Consider the following 17,900-nt stretch of genomic DNA (forward strand, 5'->3'; position numbering starts at 1 on the left):
GCTCTGGAGAAATGTTTCTAAACTCTGTTTCTCAAGCTCTTCTGCTGTCTGGCTCTGGACTGATAAGCAGGTGCAGCTGAGGGTAGGAGGAGCCAAAGAGCAAACACGGGGAGAAACACTTAAAGACCACACAGCTCTTCTGATAGACCATCACAATAAATAATACATCTCTGGACGTAACAACAGTCAAGTACAAAGCACCAACAGTTAGAATTGGAGTAATCCGAACAGCACAATAATCCCAATGGTGATATAGAAATCTGAATGGAGCAGTAATCTGAACAGTGCAGCAAAACACATACAAACAAACAATCCTGGGGCCTGTTTCAATAAGGAGGTTCAACCAACTCTGAGTTAAAACTTGAACTCTGAGTTGACTTACCCTGAGATGGGAAACTCTGAGTTTTCGGTTACAGAACAGCTGAAATGAGTTAGTTCAATCAACTCTGAGTTGACCTACTCTGAGTTAAGCGCGTGCACCACAACTATAAAAAGCCATTATCAATGGAGCGCAGATATTATGAGTCACCATGGCAACAGCGCCAGACAACAAGAGGTCTGCATATTTCTCACCAGCAGAACTGGATGAGCTTCTGCAAGCATATGGAGAGTATGAACATTATTTCGTTTATAAGTTATAAGTTTACATTTTAATTACTGTTATACAGTGTTGGGTGTAATTAATTACCAAGTAATCTAAATACTGTAATTTAATTAAAGGGATTACTCTTAATTCTTCTGTAAATCTGATGTCATTGTATTAGACTATAGAACAATTCTGTATAGGCTATTTTACATACATTTTTAAAAGGTATATTTTTAATGTAACCTTCTCCCTCTACACACTTTGGTCAATTCAATAATAATTCATGCAATTGTATATTGTTTATTATACCATGGGCTGTTTAAATACTCGATTCTGATTGGCTGGAAGGTGTGCAGTAAAACCGTTTAATGCACAGGTAGTTCCAGTCAGTTTGATTACAGTTCGAAATTAATCCGCTACATTGGTAACCATAGTAACACAGATACACTTGCAAGCAGAGTGAGAGACGCATATGAAAACGTTTAGGTAGGCTAAATGGATGATTTTTGAATATCGTTTAATTTGTATCAGTGTTGCCTGTCATTCATAAATAATTGTAATAAATCCATTAAAGAATCATTAAGTTAGCTATATGCTTAAGCAATGAGGGGACTGTAGCTGCTAGACTTTAAAGAAGAGATCGACGCACACAGGTAACTCGCGCACGCATCTCTCTCTCTCTCTCTCTCTCTCTGTTCCTTCTCCTTCAGTTCTCGGTCTCTCTCTTTTAATAATGAATTTAAATAAATGTGAATTCATTCAAATAAAAGCAATCCGATGGCTCTACTTTATTTAAAGCGGACGGAGTGCAAGAACTGACGAGCCTTAACTTAAGAAATAACCGTCATTTTTACACGTCTGTTAAAAAATTACACTGTAAACATCAGTTACAGCTTTAACTTATTTTTAACTTGGCAAATAACCAAGGTATAAGCGGGATAATCCACGGCTAGCCATGCATTAAAGAATTTTAATGCACTTCGTAGAGGCAAGAACTGGCAAGTTCTTCGCCTCTACGTCGTGCATTAAAATCCTTTAATGCATGGCTAGCCGTGGATTATCCCTTACTTTGAAAGCATTAAAAGTGCTGTTTCTTGTCTCTCCTTGTATTGTTCAAGTGGTTGAGGTTGACATGGGATTTAGTAATTTAGTAATAAGTAGACCAATAATTTCTAAAGATAGTCATTATTACATTAATCTAATTACACTGTTGAAGATGTCATTTGTAGTTAGTAATACAAGTAACTTACCCAACTGTTATAATATCAGAGGTGAAACTGGAAGAACAGTGTGTTATTCAACCTAATTTTAATTTTCATGTAGGTGCAATCCTGCAGGTATTAAAAGAACATGGCAGCAGCTGAAAATTAAATATAAAAACATAATTCATTCAAGTAAGGCTTGAGCATATCATGGGTGTAGGCTACCTGACTTTACAAACATTTTACATATTAAATAACTAAAGCATCCAGTGTCTAGCAGTGCAGCAGCATTTACAGCTGAGGGAATTCCTGGAGGGATTTCAGAGCCAGTCACTCCCGAAGATCCAAGGGCCTTCATAAAATGTAAGAGGTTTACATATGTGTTATTTTTTATATAGGCTATTTTTTATATTTCCATATATTTTACTTTGGGTTCGGATTGTTGTTGATCTCAATAGATTCTGATGGTAATATCTGTCTTTTGGAGCCGCCTGTCCCAACAGAACCCCAGGCAGTTGTAAGTGTCCTACTTAATACAGCAGAAATTATGATAAATAGTGTGATAAAGTGCACTCGACCAAATGCTCATCACAAGGGGATAAAGAGTTTCTGCTGCCACAGAGAGGCCTACAGAGGTAATGTTAATATTATGTGTCTACACATCAAACAATCTACACATTCACATATTTATGTGGAGTAGCCTATAGAATCTAAGTTTAAATCTAAGTATAAACGGGTATTCTTATCTCTCCCCGCCCCGTCCCCAGGGTGTGGAAGAACAGCAGGAGGACGGTCCATCAACTTCTGGTGCACAGATGAACAGTTCAGTGATTTCCAGTAAATGCCACAGTTTAATTCTGTAGAATTTGTTTAGAACTGCATTATGTAACTCTAATCTACTACTGTGTTTTCAGTTGCCAGTTAAGGAGTTATATAGACTTCATTTTATAAAAAATAAAAAAAAAGCAGTTAAAATAGCAATCTTTTATTTATTAATAAAATATTAATTTTATTAATAAAAATGTACTGAAATAATGAATGAGGTGTTTAAACACTGCTTCCTCTTTAAAAAAGGGGAGGAGACCGACAGAAACTCTGGGTTTACCGAAGAAAACCTGCTCCCGACCAGGTTAGGTTCACAGAGTAAGTTACCATGGTAACTGACTCTGAGTATAAGTTACCTCTCTTTACCTCTCTTCTCTCTCAAACACATTTTTATTATTAAAAATTCAATAATCCATATTCACCTTTCATATTTCACTTCCAAAATATTCAAACTGTTTAAAAATACAAGACTAAATTCACAGACTCAACCCACTACAGCTTGTTATCGGGATGTTTGTTGGCTTTAAATTAAGACGGTGTGTCACACTGACTGGTGAATTTGATCATTTAAAAAATCAAACATTGGCAGAAATGTTGGCTAAATGGTTCTCTGCTGTTGCAGTTTATGTTCATGTTGACATCATAATGAGTTTGTTAGTCTGTTAAAGGCTGGTGGTTCTGAAAACAAAATATCATCAATATAAAAATCATTTTTACAGTGTTTTCACTGCCACCAAAATGCAACTTTGTTCCACATGAACTCCACCATATGTTTGACTTTGTGGCTACCGTACAACAAGGACACACACAGATGAGTCATTTATTATTTTATTTTATTTTATTGAATAAATATTCCTCATATAGAATATTACAAAGCTGAAGATCACTTTAAATACAGACAACAATTCACCAAAAATATAAACCCAAAGATACACAAAATCATATAAAAATATGAGCAACAATATGTAGAGAGACAATGTTGTGAATCTGTTGTGAATTGAGTCAAAACAACAACAACAACAACAACAACAACAACAACAACAACAACAACAACAGTGTGAATGTAAATGGACTGAGATTTCATCAAGAGACAATCAATACAAGTCAACATTTATCTAGTGAGTCATCACTTTGTGTATCCTAAATTTTAGTACGGTACATAAAATTAAAGCAAGACAAATAGACGTTGGACTTATAAAAGTCTTAGGCCAATCATATAAGTTTTTTATAAGTTAACTGAGCAACAAGTTGATCATAGGTTGTGCGAAATGATCATTTAATCTCTTCCTCCTCGATTAGTTTGTCATCATCAACTCATTTATTGACACAGCAACTTTAACGATTCTGTCGGCATGTCATTGTTTAAAATAATTCATATTTTGCTTTATTTTAAATAATTGCATGCCTATATACAAATGAATTCAATTCATATTTATGCAATACAGTTAAACTAGAAAATCAAGGCCACAGGTTTTGTCAGTATTTGTGTTTAGTTTGGTTCTTTGTACGGAAATAGGTCAATAAAACAACTGGAGAACAATGTCACGTAACATAACATTTACCTCAGAAAAGAAAAATTAACTTGACCTATTGAGAGGAGTATTTTTGCTTAATATATGCACTATATTACATATCATAATTGTACTCACATCATTAAAAATATTAAAACGTTATTATTGTAAAAACCATGTTATATTTGAGTTGTTAATTTCAACCTTTAATAATAATATCAACTCCCTGTATGTTTACAGCATTAGTGAGAGATTTTTCCTTGAGAAAAAATAACATGTATCTATATACGGTACCTGATATTTATCCAAATGAATTGATGTAAACATTGTTACATGTTGTTACTAAACTTAATGAAAGTATGTTTGGTCAGCAAATGGTTTGAGAATAACAATAGACTTGTGATGCAAGTTTGATTTATATCCATAGGCTGCCTGCTGAACATGGCTTTGAGCTCTTATAGTTCTGAACTCTCAAAGTTCAGATTAATCCATTAAAATGTAGAAAATATCTTGCCCCCAAATCTAGAAGAACTGAGTTCCACCCCTCATAGTCTCACAAAATCCTGTGGATTGTTTTGACAGTCTGATTGGACCATGTTTTTCAACGCTGTGGCTACTAAAATTTGGTTTGACCAGGAAAAAAAGCTGTAATTTCCTGCTGTAAATTTTATTTTATTTTTTATTTGAAGGTGCATCTTTTACCGTCATTCAAACAACTGTAGAGTGAAGGGTGTACAGTACGCTTTTACTTTTTACAGTTAAATAATAGCTATGCTAAAACATACTCTATTGCTCTCTCTAGGCCCATTTTGTTGGATCATTTATAATTAGGCAACAGAACTAATATGCAAATGAGGCAATTACAAAATTAGGCAATGTTAAAAAATTTTGTCTCACTTCAACTTAGGGAAAATTGGCAGTTATGCTGTAATAATAAATAGTTATTTTTCCAATACCTTTTACACACAAAAATAAGCACAAAGAGTGGCTCTAATAAATATCATTTTAAACAGGATGGGACAAAAGTACTGTAAGACGTTTTAGGGCTGTAACTCAGAAGCGAAGACCAGGAGACTTGGTTGTATCTTCAGCAGATTCTTCATTGAGAAAACGAGCTGCAGTCATCAAGTCTTAATAAGGCAGTGAACATTGTAGTATATATACATTTAGAGGGCAGTGCTTTAGAAATGGAGACAAAGCACACAGCAAAAACTCCAGTGTTAAATTAACACTCCTGGGAGTGTATATGAGTCCACACTCAAGAGCGTAAAGTGTTAAAATATGAGTGTTAAATTAACACTCAAGAGTGTTAAAGTTAATAAGCTAATTAAGTGATTAATTTAGTAATGATTGATCATTATTGAAGACACCTGATGTTAACAAGCAGAATCACTGAAGGAGAAAATCACAAATTGTAAGCCACCGTTATGGTGATGGGTGTTTGCTTTAGTCGGGCTCTTGACACTAATACATTTACTTTAGATTTTGTTTGGCTGTTGTATCTTATAACTGCCCGATGAACAAAGAGAAAAAGTGATCTGATGATGTTGGTTATATTATGACATTCTTCATTTGAACTTGATCACTGAACTCATTAAGATCCTTATTTCTGACTTAGATTTATGTTGTTGATTACAGCATAACTGTGAATCTGCATAAATATCCAGAATTTTAGATATAATACAAAGGATTTCTTAAAAGTTGTTTTGAAAAAAAAAAAATCTTTATTTTAGGCACGCACAGACATCAAGATTCAGTCTATGCATCTCAACAATGGTGACGAGCAGAATATTCAATTAGGAAAAGTAAATTACATAGACAATTCAGATCATAATTTATGCATACCGCAATGCATGATGGGAGCCATTAATGAGTTGTGATTGGTGGCAGCGACTGCAACATGCTTTATTATTGTCACCATTGTTGAGATTCACAGGCTGATTATTGATGTCTGTGTTTCTAAATAATTTAATTTGAAAGTCTTTTGATCAGAACAATGGTTATGAAATATTTTTGGATTATATGAAAAATACTGAAAATCATGTGCTGTAGAATCACAGAGCTGATGTAACTAACAAGTTAAGCCATCTCAATAAGTTTTGTTTTACAGATCACAACATGATTATGTCAAAACATAACCAACACCATCAGATCACATTGTCTCTTTGTTCATCTGACTGTTATAAATCAATAACAGCAGACAAGCAAAATTTAAAGTAAACATATAAGTGTCAAGAGTCCAACTAAAGCAAACACCCATCACCTTTATGGTAACTTACAATTAGTGATTTCCTCCTTCAGTGATTCTGCTTGTTAACATCAGGTGTTTTCAATAATGCTCAATCATCACTAAATTAATCACTTAATTATCTCATTAACTTTAACACTCTTGAGTGTTAATTTAACACTCATATTTTAACACTTTACACTCTTGAGTGTGGACTCATATACACTCCCAGGAGTGTTAATTTAACACTGGAGTTTTTGCTGTGCAGTTGGATGACAACCTTAAACAAAGCATGCAAATGAAGTATACAGGTTTAGGAACCCGCCCTATAGAGTGTTACCAACCCTAATCCAGTCAGCATAACTATTCAAAGACTGGGACAGGGGCTCCAAGATCTATTAAAGACAGAGGGTGAGCGTCTCAGTAATCTGACTCATATTACAATAGAGAGAACAGGACTGGCAGAAATCTCTTGCTGGAAACTTTGATTAACAGCAGATATCATCATCATAACCAGAGCCCGTCTACGGAGAGCCTGTCCACTCCCTATTAAGCCCTATTGTACCGAATTTTGGTTGTAGTACCACCAGAGTTCCACTGGGGGCGCTCGCCATGAGTGCAAAATGAATGGGAGTCAATGGGGCTAGACGGCTAAATTTGTCTCTTTCACCCGATTGCCGTTGAGAAATCTCAGATGTGATTGTAGATTTTGCAAGTTCAACATGGGTTTTAGGTCGAAAGTTGAATGAACGAGTACTTATGTCGTTTTGATTTCTTACAGGTTGAGTTGTTGTTGCCCATAACACGCTAGCATTCTGCTAATGACGTCAGCATTCTGACGTCATTGACATTTTGCAAATAAGTCATTGGCATTTTAAAGCAAATAAGTGACTCTAAAAAATCTAACACCCAGCAATGTGTAATTTCTTTGCATCTCCTTTCGAATACAACATTCAAATTACTAGACAAAAAATTATATCCTGAGAAAAGTGGATTTTGAGGGGTATACCGCCATTGACCTCCATTCATTCTGCACTCGTCCTGTGAGCGCCCTCATATGGAATCAGAGTGGAACTGCAACCAGTTCAGAAGCCGGAAGTGTAGTGAGAGTGAAACTTCTCGCCATATTAGACATTCTCTGTCATAACCTTAAATGTGCCCTACCTTAGTTTTTCATGTTATGTTATGTAAGGACATAAGATCAGCAGATCTTATACAGATTCTTAAATTTGTAACTCCACAGGGCCTTCATATTCACATAGGGCTGAACAGTAAGTTCCAGGGAGCCCTCATAGTCCAAGAGCCTTGTTTAAGAGGCCTTGTGTAGGCTATGGGACACATATATTACAGCATTAATAAACATTTGTTTTCATTGTTAATGGGTTTTCTGAACCAAACTGGATTGCGTGGCCTTAAACCCCAGGCATGACATCTAATGATATTTTTATAAATTAGCATGGGTCTCTTAAACATATTTATTTTTTAAGCACGAAAAAGCATAATGATATCAGCACCTTCTTGAGCCACGGCACAACATTCAGGCAAAATGGGCCAGTATAAAAAGAGAACAAGGTAATTTCAGCTGAAATAATTGTATTTTTAATTTTCCAAATATTTTAAACCATGCATTTTATTATTTAACATGAGTTGAACAGTATACCTAATAGTTTTAAAAATAATGATTGCAAATGATATGCAAATATAATTTAATTTATAATTTGTATTAATATAATTGTTACAATTAATTTATTGACACACTTTAACATGTGAATTATATTATCAGAAAACTGAACATTTAGCGCAGTCAGGCTTTTATTTGTGTTTAATGGATAAAACAACGGAGGTAAAATATGCACTCGGGTTTATGGCTGCTATAAGTTTGACCTGCCACAAGATGGCGCTGTTTGCGACACTCTTGATGCCTCGAATCTTTTCCCGGAACATTTAGGGGAAAGCCTCATTACTTCATGAGGTTTCATGTGCCCATCCCTAGTTGAGGGAGGTGGAAATGACAGAAAACCTGGAAACAGACTTATTTTATTCCAAAAATAGCATTAACTGCAAAATCTGCTAATAAACAGCCTTGCAAAAACATTTTTAAAATAAAACAGGGGCAAGATTTGGTGTTTACTAGGATGTTGGAGCATGAACTTCTTAAGGCCAATTTATCTGTGCATTTGTTTATTTATTTGCAAAAAAAAAAAAAGGCCAAGGACACAAAAGTGCCTGTATTTGGAGAATCATAACGTTACTGTATTACAGCATTTACAATGTTTATACACAGTTTTTGATAGAGTTATTATTAGTTTGAAATGTGAAAGCACAGCAACCAATCTGATTAACTATTATTTGAAAATAAATGTCAAACATGTTGTGGATGGTAAGGATGAACTTTCCAACTATGCATAAGTTGAATAAAATGGTAATTTCAGTAAATCTACATTTTGATATTGTGAAATGGATATTATTACAGTGCAGAAACTGTGCATAAACAGTGATTGTTTCAGGTTCTGTTGAAGATTGGCACAGCTGGCATCAGATCTCCAGGAGGCTGGCTGGTGACGTTGAGGTGATGCACAACACAGGACAGGTGATATAAATCTGGAGGATGAGGATCCTCTTCTGGATTATAATAGACCACACAGATTTTAGGCATATAATTAGTAAAATGATAAGTCTTGTATCTTCTGAAAGAATAAAACAAATGTTTTTGTTTGTTTATTATTGTAGCTGAGGGGCTAAGGACTGTAAGGTGACATGAGGACTGTAAGGTGCTAGCTGTTGCTAATGAGGTGGAGCTGGTTCGGCTGTGCCGGTAAGAACACCAAAGTCGGAGAAGGAATCCAGTGTAACAGATTTATTTATACAAGCATATGAAGAGGGGGAGCCAGATCATAAAGGGTTGTATTAAACAGTGCTCTCTGTGCACAGATCGAAGATGAACATGAATACTGGCGCTGAGTGGTATCGTCTTTTGCTTTATGTCCTGAGAAGTGTCAGCATATGAGCGTGTGGTCTGTAACAAACAAATCAAAGATATGCTCTAACAAACAATGCTTCTTTCTTATCACAATCACACTCATAACAGCATAAATGGCATTGAAACTACTAGCTTCCCCAAAACATCAGCACAATGTTGCCGTTGAATACAGCAGAACATGAAACATAACACACAGCTTACATGATTACACTGTACTGGATGAAAACTCATACTCCTATACTTCACATTAGCATCCATTTAGTGTCATCACTCTTTCCACATCTCTATCTCAGCAAACAACAAACAACTCAGTGAAATTTACAATACTCACTTTCTCTCTGGACGCACACAACTTTGAACACTCAAAGGAACATAACGAAGATCAAATAACTGCATTTAGACAGGGAACTTCGCTGAAGATGCAAGACTGGATCGTCTTCTTCTTCTTTTGGGCTTATTGGCGGTTCGCTTTCTTAAAAAGAGCATTACCGCCATCTACTGTAGGTAATAGATCAGAGACACTATATCACAACTCCCAGAACAATCAGGGCTCGTGCTTTCAGTGTTGCTGCGTGTTCAGCTCCTCCATCTACAGCCAGAGTCCATCATATTCCAGAGAGGGATTATGATACTGAAAATAATAATAATAATAGCCTATCTATATTCTATAGATCAAATTTGTTCTATTTAAAAACTGTATTATTAACCTACCCCCTTCTTCTGAGTTTAAAATCATCTTTAATGTTAATTGTTGATTATCTTTCATCTGAAATTCTTCAATTATCTTACTTCTTTCCTCTGAATATTTATTACACTTAATAAGTACATGCTCCACTGTTTCTCTGATTCCACACCATTCACACATATGAAGGACTAAAAATGACAGAACGAAAAATAAATAAATAAAAGTAGAAATAAATAAATAAATGCAGAAATAATAGTGAAAATAAATACATTTTGGTAATATAAATGGCTATTTCTGTATTTTTACATGTATTTATTTATTTATTTATGCATTTCTATATGTATTTATTTATGTTTTTATACATTTATTTATATATTTATGTATTTATATATGTATTTATTTATATATTTATATATGTATTTATTTATACATTTATTTATTCCTACATTCATTTATTTCTGTATTTCCACATTTCTACATTTATTTATTTCTGTATTTCCACATTTCTAAATTTCTACATTTATTTATCTCTGTATTTACACATTTCTACATTTATTTATCTCTGTAATTCCACATTTCTACATTTATTTTTCCCTGCGCATGTATGCTAATTGACCAATGGCTAAGCCACGCCCCCTCCACTCACTCGGACAAACAGTCAACATTCGGTAACAGGCGCAATGGCAGCTGTCACAGTAGAGCCCCTTTCACACAGAGATTCCGGAAAATACACGGATAAAGTGACCCGGGATTTGACCCGGGTTCATTTGATTTTGGTTCATTCACACTGCCAGTGATTTTCCGGAATCAGAGAGCGCGTTCACACACAACCCGTGTATGTTCCGGAAAGACACGTGACATCGATGTGACTTGTAATGTCTCAGCAGCGTCTTCAGTTTGCTTATGAGCTGCGAAACCACGCTTGTGCATTTATTTCTCTGATTCGATCATAAAATTGCGCATTTCGTACCGTTTCACAGCTGGCGAACGATCCCGGCTTCAGCGTCATCACTACGACACGGCATTATTACGGCTTTTGTTCACACAGCGCGTGTTCCGGGACTGAACACGGCAATGTTACTAGGTCCCCAACCCGGCATCGATCCCGGCATTAAACCCGGGTCATGTTTGCGTTCACACAGAAGGCGTTCCGGCAATTTGCCGGCAATTTCCCGGGTTCAATGCGCTGTGTGAAAGGGGCTTAGGAGACATTTCACAGGAGGCAATTGATGATTTTTTGGAGACAGAAAGATTATATATTATATTATATTATATTATATTATATCTCGATGTCACCAAAAGGGCCTTAAATATGCATTGGAGGGTTATATTAATATTTTTATTGTTGAGAAGGTCGATAAGCTTCAACTCGATTTACAGTTCACAGTGTAAACGTTATAGTTCGGTGCTATTTCGCTTCAAACACTCGCTTTATACGCGCGTCCTATTCGCTTTGGATTCAAAATGTTCAAGCGTCGAACTAGACGCGGATACGCGCGAATTCTATTCGCGTTTGGTGTGAGCGCAGAATAATGAACAGGCTGGAATGTGTGTGTGTGTGTGTGTGTGTGTCTGTGTGTGTCGGAGAGCGGGCGCGATCGAACAGTGGAAACATAAAAACATACTCCATTTTGTTCATACAGGACATAATTAAAACTGCAAAGTGTTTAGCCTACTTATATTTGTGTAAAACACAACATTGTGCTTTTGTCAAACTGTAAACTCTTGTCAAATTGTAACCTTTAACTGTCACCCAACCAAAATCACACACGCTGTTTAAAAGCCAAAATGACAAGAAAAAACATAAAAACGAATGAAAACTGATAACCGCAATGCATTGCAATGGACGAGGAAGCAGAGAATGTCTGAGTGTATTGGGTTAGCTATGCGTACTGTGATTGGCTTATCGCGTTTGGGGGCGTGGCTTAGCCATTGGTAAATTAGCATACATGCGCAGGGAAAAATAAATGTAGAAATGTGGAAATGCAGAAATAAATAAATGTAGAAATGTGGAAATACAGAAATAAATAAATGTAGAAATATGGAAATACAGAAATAAATAAATGTAGGAATAAATAAATGTGGAAATAAATACATATATAAATATATAAATAAATACATATATAAATACATAAATATATAAATAAATGTATAAATACATAAATAAATACATATAGAAATGCATAAATAAATAAATAAATACATGTAAAAATACAGAAATAGCCATTTATATTACCAAAATGTATTTATTTTCACTATTATTTCTGCATTTATTTATTTATTTCTACTTTTATTTATTTATTTATTTATTTTTCGTTCTGTCATTTTTAGTCCTTCATACACACAATCCTGATTTCTTATTATTTGCATTGTTGAATTAAGTCCTGTGTGTCCCAGTCAAGACTGGATCATGCTCTGAAGCACTCCACCGAATGAGCTGCGTTCTGTCAAAGAGTCCCCGCAACCGGGAAGAGAGCGCTCTTCAGTGTCATTAGTGAGACTTTCACACAATTATAGCACAGACAATAACAATTAACAATCAGTGTGTGGTAATTACACTCCGTCCCCTGAAAGAGAGATGACATGAGGATCACGCACTCTCTCTCAGGAACACAGGGCCGTAATTAAAACCCCAGAAACAGTTGTTATAGGCCAGAAGATAAAGGTAGCATCAGCAGGAGGGGTTGTAGAGGAGACGCCGTTCTTCTCCTCCTTCTGTGGCTTCAGATCCACCACACACACACCAGATCTCACACACGCACCGAGGCTTTAGTGGATCATACGCTAAACAGAGCACTGGGAAATATCAGGGAATTTTAAATAAAAAAAATAAATAAAATGCATTTTTGTCTCGTTTTCCATTACAAATATCTAAACATTCTTAAAGGGGTCATGAAGTGCATTTTCAGATAATTTTATCCTTTGTAAATATTCCTCCCTTCAGATTAATTTGACCATCAAACAGAAAAAAACTGATTGCTGGCATCTAGAGGACACAGCTATAACTGTATGCATGGTACTAGAGCCCACAGGGCCTGAGTTATACACTTTCAAAGACGAATTTAAAATCAAAAAGCGCCTCTTTTTTTTTTGGGGGGGGGGGGGGGGGGCGTGGGTTATTACAGCTCAGACAACATATACTTAAATGTTTATCACTTTTAGCACTGTTTTATGAATCTTCAAAGGGTTTCCTGTAAAATGACACCAAAATTGTCCATTTTGACAAAACTATGTGGAAATGGGAGGCTTTTCAATTTGGGAGGCTTTTCAATAACTGTATCATAACTCTATGATATATACAGTGTAAAATTCATTAGCTTTATAACTTTAATCGTTGAGTGTCATATCTAATTGAGAAAAATATAGTGTTTTTGTTTTGAAAAAATACAGTAAAATATGCTCGCGGGTGAAAACATACAAATATTTTATCGGATGTCCCTTTTTCGTTTAGACGGCGACGGCGTTCTTAGGGCTTAAAAACGCAAAAAAGTGAAACCGCCCTCCAGAGTGGAAATCTTAAAAACGCTCCACCGCCGCGTTCCCGTCTAAAGGGTAAAACACCGCAAAAGTCTGCTAGACAGTGAAGGCACCGATCGCCGGTCCATTGCCACCTAGCCGCCTGGAGTGCATACTACATCGAATTTCACACACTTTTGCGTCACCATATGCGCGCAGATTTGCCCCTCCCCCATAACGCTCGTCTAAACACAGAATAAAAAAGTGATAATGCAACACCACTTTTGCATTTTCTCTTCAGATCGTTTCTGTGTAAACATAGCCTAAGTGAATCCAGTGAGGATGAGAATCAGATTCGATTCATTTGGTCCAAACATTTATTTATTTTTGTGCTTACAGAAGAGAGTTTGGCTAAAGCTGGGGTTCTAATATTTCCTAGCATTCATGGCCGTAATTGTTTGTGATTTGAATAATCTCACATGAATAAACTACTGTCCTTGTTTTATTGTTCAGTCCAGAATGTTGCTATGGTTACTGCAATGGCAATCATAATTTCAGGAGTGATTCTGTACACACACACAGAGCAATCCATCCACTCCCGGATATAGTGTGTATAATGTGAGGGTGTTGTTTGCACATACTGTTTAACTGAACATTATTGACTGATTATAAAATGAACAATTAATAAAGACCTGTTGTAATGAGCGCCAAATTACAACAGAGGGCAGCAAAACATTAGTCTGGAAATCCAGACCTAAATCTAAAAGATTAATGGTCTGGTGTCGACTAATGAAGCTCGGCCAGCTCGAGGGGCGGCACCAAGCATGCATTTGAAAATATCACTGCACGCAATTGGATAACACTACGACCAATCACAACAACCCCCATACGCTACCAGCAGAGCTAACTGGTAGATTAGACTCTTACCGTATCCGGTCGGCAAAACAGCAAAAACACCCTTCTTGCAAAGGAAGGATTCGAGCGCCGTCTTCTGTTCCTCTTTTAAATAAAAAGCCAAGTCTAACTCGTTCATTGTAGCGCCCAAAGCCGTTTCAAACAACTGGTGTTCATCCATAGCCATCTTGCAATGTTTACTAATGACCTCGAGGTCACAGCTCTGTCGTCATCTGTTTAACTCGCCTCTGGCCCGCCTATATCAGATAACCCGATGTGATTGGTGCAGCTCAGATCGAGGGGCATATTTAATGAGCTCCATTGCTCGACACCAGAGTAACTGGCTGAGCAAATTCAACTTGTGCTCTCGTGAGAACTCTGGATTACCAGGGTAGCAAAACATCATGATACTGTTCCATCTATATATATATACACTCACCTAAAGGATTATTAGGAACACCATACTAATACTGTGTTTGACCCCCTTTCGCCTTCAGAACTGCCTTAATTCTACGTGGCATTGATTCAACAAGGTGCTGAAAGCATTCTTTAGAAATGTTGGCCCATATTGATAGGATAGCATCTTGCAGTTGATGGAGATTTGTGGGATGCACATCCAGGGCACGAAGCTCCCGTTCCACCACATCCCAAATATGCTCTATTGGGTTGAGATCTGGTGACTGTGGGGGCCATTTTAGTACAGTGAACTCATTGTTATGTTCAAGAAACCAATTTGATATGATTCGAGCTTTGTGACATGGTGCATTATCCTGCTGGAAGTAGCCATCAGAGGATGGGTACATGGTGGTCATAAAGGGATGGACATGGTTAGAAACAATGCTTCAGGTAGGCCGTGGCATTTAAACGATGCCCAATTGGCACTAAGGGGCCTAAAGTGTGCCAAGAAAACATCCCCCACACCATTACACCACCACCACCAGCCTGCACAGTGGTAACAAGGCATGATGGATCCATGTTCTCATTCTGTTTACGCCAAATTCTGACTCTACCATCTGATTGTCTCAACAGAAATCGAGACTCATCAGACCAGGCAACATTTTTCCAGTCTTCAACTGTCCAATTTTGGTGAGCTCATGCAAATTGTAGCCTCTTTTTCCTATTTGTAGTGGAGATGAGTGGTACCCGGTGGGGTCTTCTGCTGTTGTAGCCCATCCGCCTCAAGGTTGTGTGTGTTGTGGCTTCACAAATGCTTTGCTGCATACCTCGGTTGTAACGAGTGGTTATTTCAGTCAAAGTTGCTCTTCTATCAGCTTGAATCAGTCGGCCCATTCTCCTCTGACCTCTAGCATCAACAAGGCATTTTCGCCCACAGGACTGCCGCATACTGGATGTTTTTCCCTTTTCACACCATTCTTTGTAAACCCTAGAAATGATTGCGCGTGAAAATCCCAGTAACTGAGCAGATTGTGAAATACTCAGACCGGCCCGTCTGGCACCAACAACCATGCCACGCTCAAAATTGTTTAAATCACCTTTCTTTCCCATTCTGACATTCAGTTTGGAGTTCAGGAGATTGTCTTGACCAGGACCACACCCCTAAATGCATTGAAGCAACTGCCATGTGATTGGTTAATTAGATAATTGCATTAATGAGAAATTGAACAGGTGTTCCTAATAATCCTTTAGGTGAGTGTATATACACAGTATATACTGTATATAGATGCGTCATTAGCGGCTATTTCTATGGGCCTCTATGCGTAAAATGGCCGCCATTTAGGAATTGTCAAAGCCAGTCTATAGATGAATATTTATATCTGCAACAGACCTCAGCAGACAATTTTGCTTAACTAACACAATACAACAAGGCGAAGGCGTCAGCTAACAAAACACAAGTTTAAACCCCTGTAATATTGAGTTAATACATATACAAACACAAACCAACATATTCTCACGTGTGAAATATTATCCCATTTCTTCGAGAGTTTAAATCTTGGGTGTTTTTGCAATGTTGTAGCATCACTGATTCTTACTGTGAGTGTCGACACGTTGACCGTTCTAAGATGGCGGGTGCGCGACATGTCTGGAGCGGTCGAATGTGTCATATATATGTTTATACATATCTATGGTTTTATACACCTTATTTTAACGTAAGAGCAGAATAGCCATTTCTAACTTGAATAGGCTTCGGTCTCATGTGCTTCCAGTTATTCTAGCTCTACAAAATATGTCTGTTATGATGCTTGATATTGCAAACTGTATGCAATATCATGGAATTTTATCTCGTTAACACAGCGTGACTAGTTTTACCATTTACTGCACTTTGTTGTTCTTTTAACCATTTGCCTATATCGGCTATAAAATAGCTTATTGCCTCACAAAATAAGGTGGAAATGCGTGAAAGGGACATAAGTTTATCTATATTTAAAAAATAGACATGAATGAGACATGAGACAATCATAAACATCAGAAATTCTTCTGCAATGGCCTTAAACCCTCAATGTGGGTCAAGAGAAAATGTTTACAAGAAGATGTGGGAGATTTTTATTTCCTCTGAAAGCAGAAGTGAAATAATGTGAGATCCACAAATAGATCGTATAAATGACATGCAAATTACACTTGTTTTAAATGAGACTTGCCTTTCAAAGACAAGGCTTAAGCCTAGTCCCAGACTAAATGATCTGTTTTAAATGAGACTTGCACTGGCATATCTTAAAATATGTCACTGTTAATGTTTTGTCTCGAGATGCACAGCAGCAATGTGTTTTTTTTTCCACATCAGCAGTGTTTCTCTGCTTGTCTTTCACACATATACATTTCACACACATCTGAACACTCTCCGCCCTGTTAACAGTGCAGATCTGGGTGGAACCGTTAGAGAATAAGGAAGGAGAAACGTGAGAAAGACTGACGGAGGATCTGTGTACTTCTAATGATAGTAACTTACATCGCATTCAAGGAACACATTTGATCAGTTCTTGCTTTCACTGGATCGGGATCGGATCTGGTTTTTCTCTGGATATCTGAGACTGAAGACAATCTGGAATGAAGGCTGCCATCATCCTCTTCATCTTCATCACTCTCTGCCTGATCTCAGGTCAGTTCTTCACTGCTCAGTCTGGGTCAAATAATATACTATATTACCCAGATTGATGATATATAATAACCCAGAGCAAATGAACTTGTGTTTGGCAGGTCAAGTACTTTGTTTCAGTGTGTTTGGATGCACTGGAGGGAGTTTAACGTTCAAGTGCATGTACAAGAATCAGAGAGAGACTGATGATCAACATAAAGGGAAGTATTTCTGCAGACAGAGGGGTTGTATAATGGGCATCAGTACTGATGTTCAGAGTCGATGGGTTTATAACGGGAGATTCGCTCTGTATGATGATGGAAACAGCAGATTCTTCACAGTGTTTATCAGGAACCTCAGCATAGAGGATGATGGGGAATATGCATGTGGAAATCAGACGTGGAATCATCATGTTACGTTAGTGGTGAACAGTATGTATGCTTTATAACTTATGGTGCGTTCAAGTCATGCAGTAAAGATTGTATTTATGAGTTGAAAGCACA

General features: G+C 36.9%; 2 protein-coding genes across 8 annotated transcripts in view; one reads left to right on the plus strand and one right to left on the minus strand.

Moving 5' to 3' along the window:
- The window catches only part of LOC311286415 (uncharacterized protein), a 120,286-nt gene that overhangs the window by 77,200 nt on the left and 25,186 nt on the right, over positions 1–17,900 (minus strand). The gene's annotated exons all lie outside the window — the stretch shown is intronic.
- Positions 17,206–17,900, plus strand: part of LOC311286325 (polymeric immunoglobulin receptor-like) — a 127,228-nt gene continuing 126,533 nt past the window's right edge. For all 7 annotated transcript variants that reach the window (XM_084402483.1, XM_084402485.1, XM_084402484.1 and 4 more), the window contains exons 1-2: positions 17,206–17,421; positions 17,520–17,828. In XM_084402483.1, coding sequence (XP_084258609.1) covers positions 17,370–17,421; positions 17,520–17,828 — 361 coding nt within the window. In that variant the 5' untranslated portion in view covers positions 17,206–17,369. The remainder of the gene's footprint in view (positions 17,422–17,519; positions 17,829–17,900) is intronic.

This window comes from Rutilus rutilus (assembly GCF_951802725.1).
Source record: "Rutilus rutilus genome assembly, chromosome: 2".
Classification (NCBI taxonomy): Eukaryota; Metazoa; Chordata; class Actinopteri; order Cypriniformes; family Leuciscidae; genus Rutilus; species Rutilus rutilus.